At 43.9% G+C, this 10,887-nt stretch overlaps 1 protein-coding gene across 1 annotated transcript; it reads right to left on the bottom strand.

The window, feature by feature from the left end:
- Positions 1-2,948: 2,948 nt before the first annotated feature.
- On the bottom strand, positions 2,949-8,207 carry LOC307017558 (C-C motif chemokine 4-like). The gene is made up of 3 exons (XM_079647154.1): positions 8,015-8,207; positions 5,807-5,933; positions 2,949-3,069 (listed from the first exon to the last, which is right to left on the bottom strand). Exons 1-3 carry the CDS (start codon positions 8,193-8,195, stop codon positions 2,991-2,993), a joined length of 387 nt encoding a protein of 128 aa, XP_079503280.1. The 5' UTR covers positions 8,196-8,207; the 3' UTR covers positions 2,949-2,990.
- Positions 8,208-10,887: the final 2,680 nt, after the last annotated feature.

Here is a 10,887-nt window from a genome sequence, read left to right as displayed (position 1 = left end):
TCTGTGTGATAAATGGTTCTGTGTGATAAATGATTCTAAAGGGTTCTGTCTGTTAAATGGTTCTAAAGGGTTCTGTGTGATAAATGGTTCTAAAGGGTTCTGTGTGATAAATGGTTGTGTGATAAATGGTGATAAAGGGTTCTGTGTGATAAATGGTTCTAAAGGGTTCTGTGTGATAAATGGTTCTGTGTGATAAATGGTTCTAAAGGGTTCTGTGTGATAAATGGTTCTAAAGGGTTCTGTGTGATAAATGGTTCTGTGTGATAAATGATTCTAAAGGGTTCTGTCTGTTAAATGGTTCTAAAGGGTTCTGTGTGATAAATGGTTCTAAAGGGTTCTGTGTGATAAATGGTTGTGTGATAAATGGTGATAAAGGGTTCTGTGTGATAAATGGTTCTAAAGGGTTCTGTGTGATAAATGGTTCTGTGATAAATGGTTCTAAAGGGTTCTGTCTGTTAAATGGTTCTAAAGGGTTCTGTGTGATAAATGGTTCTAAAGGGTTCTGTGTGATAAATGGTTGTGTGATAAATGGTGATAAAGGGTTCTGTGTGATAAATGGTTCTAAAGGGTTCTGTGTGATAAATGGTTCTGTGATAAATGGTTCTAAAGGGTTCTGTGTGATAAATGGTTCTAAAGGGTTCTGTGTGTTAAATGGTTCTAAAGGGTTCTGTGTGATAAATGGTTCTAAAGGGTTCTGTGTGTTAAATGGTTCTAAAGGGTTCTGTGTGATAAATGGTTCTAAAGGGTTCTGTGTGATAAATGGTTCTAAAGGGTTATGTGTGATAAATGGTTCTAAAGGGTTCCGTGTGTTAAATGGTTCTAAAGGATTCTGTGTGATAAATGGTTCTAAAGGGTTCTGTGTGATAAATGGTTCTGTGTGTTAAATGGTTCTAAAGGGTTCCGTGTGATAAATGGTTCTAAAGGGTTCCGTGTGATAAATGGTTCTAAAGGGTTCTGTGTGATAAATGGTTGTGTGATAAATGGTTCTAAAGGGTTCTGTGTGTTAAATGGTTCTAAAGGGTTCCGTGTGATAAATGGTTCTAAAGGGTTCTGTGTGATAAATGGTTCTAAAGGGTTCTGTGTGATAAATGGTTCTAAAGGGTTCTGTGTGATAAATGGTTCTAAAGGGTTCTGTGTGATAATGGGTTCTGTGTTTAACTTTTTTTTCACCCTCCTCTGCCTTACACCTCCGCCAACATTTGAGCGCTCCTCGCGGGTTCAGCACCAAGGAGAGCGCCTCCCCGGGGCTGATGGGAAGTGGCACTTTAGCTGCAGGAGGAGGAGGAGGAGGAGGAGGACTCTAATTCGGCTGACTTTTATATTTGATCCAATTGGTATATGGAAAAAGCGACACGGACCCCCCCCCCCCCCCCTTGCGTTGGACAAAGCCGACACGGGGTTCTTGACATAACGTCAACATAGGCCGACCTGGGAGTGAGGATGTGTTGCTCAGTATAAATCTACAGTGTAGAAAACATTGAAATAAAAACCTTGGAATGAGAAGGTGTGCCCAAACCTTTGACTGGTGCTGTACAATATATTTTAATCTATCTAATGTTTTATTTTATTTACCGTAGTAACTCTCACAGAACTCAATTCCCTTTGGATCAATCATGCTGTCTGAATATATAGGACACACCATGTGACGAATATGCAACAGTTCTCACTTTTATTATTATAAGCAGTTTCACATTCATTTACATCTTTATGTTTTCCTTTCAAGAATGCTTAATCAACATGTTCTAAATGAAATGAAAATATAAAGAAAAAAGCAGAGCACTAGTTAATACCTGCATGAGAGTGCAGTGCAAAGCTTCTTGGAGGAATGATCACACAAAGGGGAATACACGTTTCTCAATTCTGCCACATCAAGGTGGAACGCTCTTCCCTCTACTGTAAAGGAAAGTAAACACTACTGTGAAGGAAAGTCAACACTACTGTGAAGGAAAGTCAACACTACTCTAAAGGAAAGTCAACACTACTGTGAAGGAAAGTCAACACTACTCTAAAGGAAAGTCAACACTACTGTGAAGGAAAGTCAACACTACTGTGAAGGAAAGTCAACACTACTCTAAAGGAAAGTAAACACTACTGTGAAGGAAAGTCAACACTACTCTAAAGGAAAGTCAACACTACTGTGAAGGAAAGTCAACACTACTGTGAAGGAAAGTCAACACTACTGTGAAGGAAAGTCAACACTACTCTAAAGGAAAGTCAACACTACTCTAAAGGAAAGTCAACACTACTGTGAAGGAAAGTAAACACTACTCTAAAGGAAAGTCAAACTATACTGACCTTCAAAACCTCTCTTAAAGAGCACCTTCGGGGAGAGCATTGCAAAACTGGCTCCGGTAATGGTACAAATCTCAACCTGTCGTACAATGGACAGCTTCTCCCCCCCCCCCCCCCCCCCCCCCCCCCCCCCCCCATCTATGGATATACTCACATTTTAGACTCTGTTACTAACTGGATATCTGTAGACTTGGTATGTCTTAAATGTCCGGTTAGGATGTATTAGAACGAAATCTAAAATGTAATTTGTAAGTAAGCCATCTGTATGTCAAACACGTCTTGTATGTCTTAAATGATATGATGAATTGGAAATGGGGGACCCTGATGTAAACAAGACGAAAGTCTTTCTCTGGTCTGCATCCCCTTAACAATTTTATGTTTTGAGCTGTACTGTACTGTACCCAATATACAAGCTGTTAATAAACTTTTCAATCAATCAATCAATCAATCAATCACGAGGAGCAGACAGAGTGGAGCAGCTGGAGGTGAGGTCATGTGATCACGTGGAGCAGACAGAGTGGAGCAGCTGGAGATGAGGTCATGTGATCACGAGGAGCAGACAGAGTGGAGCAGCTGGAGGTGAGGTCATGTGATCACGTGGAGCAGACAGAGTGGAGCAGCTGGAGGTGAGGTCATGTGATCACGAGGAGCAGACAGAGTGGAGGTCATGTGATCACGAGGAGCAGCATCTTCACGACCTACCGCTCATCGAACGCTCTCTGGGCCCAGTCCACATTCTGGCTCACGCAGATCCTCCTCCCAGCAGCTGTGCTGATGCTGCAGAGAGTTAGAAAACACATGTTCAGGAGAATTACTCAGATCTTTCACTTAAAGAGCCTGTGACACGAGTTTCCCCCATCATCCAAACCCATCAATTTGAGTAAATATTGTCCCCTTGAAAACCGTGACTGAACTGATTTTGGATATTTGTATTTTGATAACCATTAATCTGCCCTTCAATGTTGACCATTTCCTGGATCTTCTCGGGGATTCTTCAAGTCCCGCCAAATTATGTGTGACGTCATTGCGGGCACAGCGCTCCAGCTGCACCGTTCAGGATCCCAGCATCTGCATGTAAACGCACGATGGCGCACACAGCAGCAAGCTCAGACAGCGATGACAGTTTGATTTTGAACGTGTCTGAGAGCTCATATGAGGCTGAAGGATCGCTTTATGTTGTATCTGTTAGAAGTTTAGGAATTAGGTGCGTCAATATGGGCGATCATACGGTCATGTAGCCAGTGGTGGACTGGGACTACAAATCCGTCCGGGACTCTCGACCGGCCCACTTCGGTACCGCCAGTAAATTGTCAACGGGGGGAGTGGGGGATGTGCTAGTGACTTATCCGACCGGCCCACTTCGGTACCGGCCCATCGGGATTCGTCCCGATGGGCAGTCCGCCACTGCACCCAGCCCAGCCCACGTAAACTGTCAACGGGGGAGCCTCGCTGCGGGGAAACGGTGGACCTAGTGTCCCGATCGGAGTGGGAATAATAATAATAATAATAATCCGTGCATTTTATCCATTCATTTCCCCGACATTGTGGTAAAAAAAAACACACGTTTAAGCCATGTTGGTGTACTACTACAACCAGTGGTGTAGTGGGGATGTTTAACTGGGTGGACGGGGTGGTGGGTGGACGGGAGACACTATGGACGATATTGAGCTAAGTTTTTATTATAATTACTGTGAAATCTGCCTATTATGTTTTCCTCATTATTACAACAAACACACACTTGCAGCTGATAACACTGGCAATGATTTTAGATTATTATTAGACTATTAAAAAAAGAAATCATGCTTCAAATAAGTGGGGGTACGGCGTACCCCCGCGTCCCACGCCCACTACACCACTACAAAAAGCATCGGTTTGTTTTCTCATCAGGAAATGCAGACCGGCTCAAACAAAAGATTTTTAAATCATCATCCTCACGATCATTTCATGTATCAGATGTTCAACGAATTGACATGAAAGCACTAATAAATGTAGTTTCATCCACTTGAGTTTACAAAAAGCATCGGTTTGTTTTTATATCACATCCGACGGGAGGAAATTCAGCAGCTCTCACTACCGATCTGTAATCCTAATTTAATCATCTTCATCTCGATCATTTATGTTTATGTTCCCCGAATTGACATGAAAGCACTGAGAAATATGAATACTGTAGTCAACTTCATTAAAACGTTATGAACGTGCCTAAACTCAGTAATTCACCACTTTGACAACACACTTTGTCCGTGTTTGGCTGTCTCCCCCAAAACCTCAAAATGAGTCGAAGGAATTTTCCCGCGATGTTCGACATTGTTGATATTTATCGGAACGGTATCGCTTTTTCTTTTTTAAACTGACGGTTCGAGATTACTAGTAGCCCACTATTTCATTGCACAACAGTTGTTGGGTTCGTGTCACAGGCTCTTTAAGTAGAAGTAGCTTAATGCTGGAACGCTCTGTTATAAAAAAAAAAGGTCTGGATAACGGTTAGTATATGCACCAGAAAGTATATTGTGAAAAAAAAAAAGTCGGGATAAGATACATAAAAAAAATGAGAACATGTATTTGTTATTTGTTAAAGCACCGGATTGGCAAAACAGGAGAGTCTGTAAATCAGTCTGCTCTGATCTATGAATTCATGTCCGTAAATAATAAGCGTGAATATACGGACCTCCCCGTATGTCCACGCGAACATACGCGCGTATAATGGCGCAATTGGTTTTCCATACTTCTCAGAGTCAAACGTCCCGCCGCCTCCTGGAGTCACTGCAGGCCGCTACGTTTGAATCCACACACCCCTCCGACCGACATGTCCTTAAGACGAACTCTGACTTTGAAATATATCTCAAATAATGATGCACTGCCATTTCCCCACGTAAACATAACAGTCTGCGTAGAAACGGTCGTCTCTTCTCCGCTCCCTCCTTGGCGCACCGGTAACTTTCTCAAAACAAAATGAAAAAGTAAAAAATGAAATAAAGTAGGGATAACGCTTTAGTCTCTCGTGCGTCCCTTAGGGGCTCCGTAGTTACTCAATTCAAAGTACAAAAGGATTGGCATTGTGCAGATTGGCCCATTTCACAATCATATAATACAATCATACGGTGTCATGAAAGGCGCCTAAAAATAAAAAGTATTATTATACATCTCATATGTTGTGATTATAATTACAGATGCATTGATGTGTTCATCAAAGCTGGTGAAGGTGACGAGTATATTTACTTGATGTACTGCTAAATTAAGTCTTTATATATTTATCATATTGCTTATCACTAATCTATATCTGCAAAGTAACTAAAGGTACTATATTAATGTTGTGTTGTGTAAAAGTAAAATATTGACCTCTAAATTGTAGTAGAGTAGAGGGATAAAGTAACATCAAAGTGTACTTCAGTAAAGGACTTGAGTAGATGTTCTTAGTTACTTGCTACTTGTCATGTTTCCTTGAAGCTGTGCTCAGACAGAAACACAGCTTAGAATCACAGCTAGTGATGGATGTGAGAATAAAGCAGAGACATACACGTATGCCTTCTCTGAGCAGCTGCTGTCGGTCTTGATGACGGAGATGATCCTCGGCTTGGGGACCCTCTCCATAGAGAATTTAATGCAGCACGAAACAGGGGCTGTCGCACGGAACAGTGCACGCGCTGGAAGACAAAACACGGACCAGTTAGCAGACACATTCAGCGGCCTCAGAGGGAGTCAGAAGGTGACCTCAGAGGGAGTCAGAAGGTGACCTCAGAGGGAGTCAGAACATCAGAGGGAGTCAGAAGGTGACCTCAGAGGGAGTCAGAAGGTGACCTCAGAGGGAGTCAGAACATCAGAGGGAGTCAGAAGGTGACCTCAGAGGGAGTCAGAAGGTGGCCTCAGAGGGAGTCAGAAGGTGACCTCAGAGGGAGTCAGAAGGTGACCTCAGAGGGAGTCAGAACATCAGAGGGAGTCAGAAGGTGACCTCAGAGGGAGTCAGAAGGTGGCCTCAGAGGGAGTCAGAAGGTGACCTCAGAGGGAGTCAGAAGGTGACCTCAGAGGAAGTCAGAAGGTGACCTCAGAGGGAGTCAGAAGGTGACCTCAGAGGGAGTCAGAAGGTGACCTCAGGGGGAGTCAGAAGGCGACCTCAGAGGGAGTCAGAAGGTGACCTCAGAGGAAGTCAGAAGGCGACCTCAGAGGGAGTCAGAAGGTGACCTCAGGGGGAGTCAGAAGGTGACCTCAGGGGGAGTCAGAAGGCGACCTCAGAGGGAGTCAGAAGGCGACCTCAGAGGGAGTCAGAAGGTGACCTCAGGGGGAGTCAGAAGGTGACCTCAGAGGGAGTCAGAAGGTGACCTCAGAGGGAGTCAGAAGGTGACCTCAGGGGGAGTCAGAAGGTGACCTCAGAGGGAGTCAGAAGGTGACCTCAGAGGGAGTCAGAAGGTGACCTCAGGGGGAGTCAGAAGGTGACCTCAGAGGGAGTCAGAAGGTGACCTCAGAGGGAGTCAGAAGGTGACCTCAGGGGGAGTCAGAAGGCGACCTCAGAGGGAGTCAGAAGGCGACCTCAGAGGGAGTCAGAAGGTGACCTCAGCGGGAGTCAGAAGGTGACCTCAGAGGGAGTCAGAAGGTGACCTCAGAGGGAGTCAGAAGGCGACCTCAGAGGGAGTCAGAAGGTGACCTCAGCGGGAGTCAGAAGGTGACCTCAGGGGGAGTCAGAAGGTGACCTCAGAGGGAGTCAGAAGGTGACCTCAGGGGGAGTCAGAAGGTGACCTCAGAGGGAGTCAGAAGGTGACCTCAGAGGGAGTCAGAAGGTGACCTCAGAGGGAGTCAGAAGGCGACCTCAGAGGGAGTCAGAAGGTGACCTCAGCGGGAGTCAGAAGGTGACCTCAGGGGGAGTCAGAAGGTGACCTCAGAGGGAGTCAGAAGGTGACCTCAGAGGGAGTCAGAAGGTGACCTCAGAGCATGTCTGTGGGGATATTCACTTTGGTGCTGAGCTCCATAGTTTACTATTTCAAATCTAACAATTCAAAAGTCAATCTAAAGAATAAAGCAGAACAAGGTTCATCAGTGCAATATGTAATACCTGCCGAGAGTACGCAGTGCGAAGCCATAGTTGACCTACTCTTTCAAAAGGAGTGGTACGTTTTTATCATTTATAATTAAGTGAATGTATAAACTTGAAGCGATGAATCTCTCTTTTGCAGGAGCGTGGAGAGACAGTGGACAGAGAGGACATGAAGCACAAACAGATCCGTGTCGTTGCTCCTGCTTCTCTGATTCCAATCCACCTCCAGATAAGCTGAGCATCTCTTCAGCCTAGTGTCGTACTGCACATAGTCTGTGTACGGATGGAGGATAGATGCTTTTTATTTTGGTTGGAATTTAAGGATATTAAAAACTATTTCAATTATTATTCAAAAGGAAACACGTTTATTTTAGGCTGATATTTGTATAGATTCAGTTTATCTAACTCTGAATAGATTTGGACTATAACCAACCAAAGAATCCTTTTTTTCTAAATATCAATTGTAATTGTATATTGATCAGTTTAATGAATAGATCTATATCTATATATATATATATATAGATCTATCTATATCTATATCTATATGTTTACAATTATCAGATTGTTTTTCACAATCACCTAATCAGCAACACTAAGTATCTGGTATGCAGAATGTTAAACTAGATACTGAAGCCACAGGGAGCCTCGTCCAGAAGACACACCAGTAGCATTTCTGTGAGGAGCAGAAAGTGAACTTACGCATGGCGGTGCAGGAGACGGCGAGCAGCAGCACTGTGAGGATGAGAGTCTGCATGTTCGTCACTCTGCTTCCAGGAGTGCTCTGCCCCGATCGACTGGAGCTGCTTACATGCTTCATGTGAACCAGAGACAGGAAGTTTGAGGCTGACCCCGCAACTCTGACGGTGAGATCAAAAATCATGCACCAAGCACACAGTGGATCTGCGCAGAGGTGGGAAGTGACCAAGTACATTTACTCAAGTACAATCCTGAGATGCTTGTACTTCATTTGAGTATTTCCTTTTTATACTTTGTACTTTTACCCCAATACAAATTCAGAGGTACATGGTGTACTTCTACTCCTCTACAGTTCAGAGGTACATGGTGTACTTCTACTCCTCTACAGTTCAGAGGTACATGGTGTACTTCTACTGCACTACAGTTCTGAGGTACATGGTGTACTTCTACTCCACTACAGTTCTGAGGTACATGGTGTACTTCTACTCACTACAGTTCAGAGGTACATGGTGTACTTCTACTCACTACAGTTCAGAGGTACATGGTGTACTTCTACTCCACTACAGTTCAGAGGTACATGGTGTACTTCTACTCCACTACAGTTCAGAGGTACATGGTGTACTTCTACTCTCTACAGTTCAGAGGTACATGGTGTACTTCTACTCCTCTACAGTTCAGAGGTACATGGTGTACTTCTACTCCTCTACAGTTCAGAGGTACATGGTGTACTTCTACTCACTACAGTTCAGAGGTACATGGTGTACTTCTACTCCTCTACAGTTCTGAGGTACATGGTGTACTTCTACTCCTCTACAGTTCTGAGGTACATGGTGTACTTCTACTCCACTACAGTTCAGAGGTACATGGTGTACTTCTACTCTCTACAGTTCAGAGGTACATGGTGTACTTCTACTCCACTACAGTTCAGAGGTACATGGTGTACTTCTACTCTCTACAGTTCAGAGGTACATGGTGTACTTCTACTCCACTACAGTTCTGAGGTACATGGTGTACTTCTACTCCACTACAGTTCAGAGGTACATGGTGTACTTCTACTCTCTACAGTTCAGAGGTACATGGTGTACTTCTACTCCACTACAGTTCAGAGGTACATGGTGTACTTCTACTCTCTACAGTTCAGAGGTACATGGTGTACTTCTACTCCACTACAGTTCAGAGGTACATGGTGTACTTCTACTCCTCTACAGTTCTGAGGTACATGGTGTACTTCTACTCCACTACAGTTCAGAGGTACATGGTGTACTTCTACTCCACTACAGTTCAGAGGTACATGGTGTACTTCTACTCCTCTACAGTTCTGAGGTACATGGTGTACTTCTACTCCACTACAGTTCAGAGGTACATGGTGTACTTCTACTCTCTACAGTTCTGAGGTACATGGTGTACTTCTACTCCACTACAGTTCAGAGGTACATGGTGTACTTCTACTCCACTACAGTTCTGAGGTACATGGTGTACTTCTACTCCTCTACAGTTCAGAGGTACATGGTGTACTTCTACTCCTCTACAGTTCAGAGGTACATGGTGTACTTCTACTCCTCTACAGTTCAGAGGTACATGGTGTACTTCTACTCCACTACAGTTCAGAGGTACATGGTGTACTTCTACTCCTCTACAGTTCAGAGGTACATGGTGTACTTCTACTCCTCTACAGTTCAGAGGTACATGGTGTACTTCTACTCCACTACAGTTCTGAGGTACATGGTGTACTTCTACTCCACTACAGTTCAGAGGTACATGGTGTACTTCTACTCCTCTACAGTTCAGAGGTACATGGTGTACTTCTACTCACTACAGTTCAGAGGTACATGGTGTACTTCTACTCCACTACAGTTCTGAGGTACATGGTGTACTTCTACTCCACTACAGTTCAGAGGTACATGGTGTACTTCTACTCACTACAGTTCAGAGGTACATGGTGTACTTCTACTCTCTACAGTTCAGAGGTACATGGTGTACTTCTACTCTCTACAGTTCAGAGGTACATGGTGTACTTCTACTCCACTACAGTTCAGAGGTACATGGTGTACTTCTACTCCTCTACAGTTCTGAGGTACATGGTGTACTTCTACTCCACTACAGTTCAGAGGTACATGGTGTACTTCTACTCCACTACAGTTCAGAGGTACATGGTGTACTTCTACTCCTCTACAGTTCTGAGGTACATGGTGTACTTCTACTCCACTACAGTTCAGAGGTACATGGTGTACTTCTACTCCACTACAGTTCTGAGGTACATGGTGTACTTCTACTCCACTACAGTTCTGAGGTACATGGTGTACTTCTACTCCACTACAGTTCAGAGGTACATGGTGTACTTCTACTCCACTACAGTTCTGAGGTACATGGTGTACTTCTACTCCTCTACAGTTCAGAGGTACATGGTGTACTTCTACTCCTCTACAGTTCAGAGGTACATGGTGTACTTCTACTCCTCTACAGTTCAGAGGTACATGGTGTACTTCTACTCCTCTACAGTTCAGAGGTACATGGTGTACTTCTACTCACTACAGTTCAGAGGTACATGGTGTACTTCTACTCTCTACAGTTCAGAGGTACATGGTGTACTTCTACTCCACTACAGTTCAGAGGTACATGGTGTACTTCTACTCCACTACAGTTCAGAGGTACATGGTGTACTTCTACTCCACTACAGTTCAGAGGTACATGGTGTACTTCTACTCTCTACAGTTCAGAGGTACATGGTGTACTTCTACTCCACTACAGTTCAGAGGTACATGGTGTACTTCTACTCACTACAGTTCAGAGGTACATGGTGTACTTCTACTCACTACAGTTCAGAGGTACATGGTGTACTTCTACTCACTACAGTTCAGAGGTACATGGTGTACTTC

The sequence above is a fragment of the Notothenia rossii genome (assembly GCF_949606895.1).
Source record: "Notothenia rossii genome assembly, chromosome: 9".
NCBI classification, from domain to species: Eukaryota; Metazoa; Chordata; class Actinopteri; order Perciformes; family Nototheniidae; genus Notothenia; species Notothenia rossii.
Note: the sequence above shows the minus strand (reverse complement) of the source record. Positions and strands in the feature narration are given on the sequence as shown.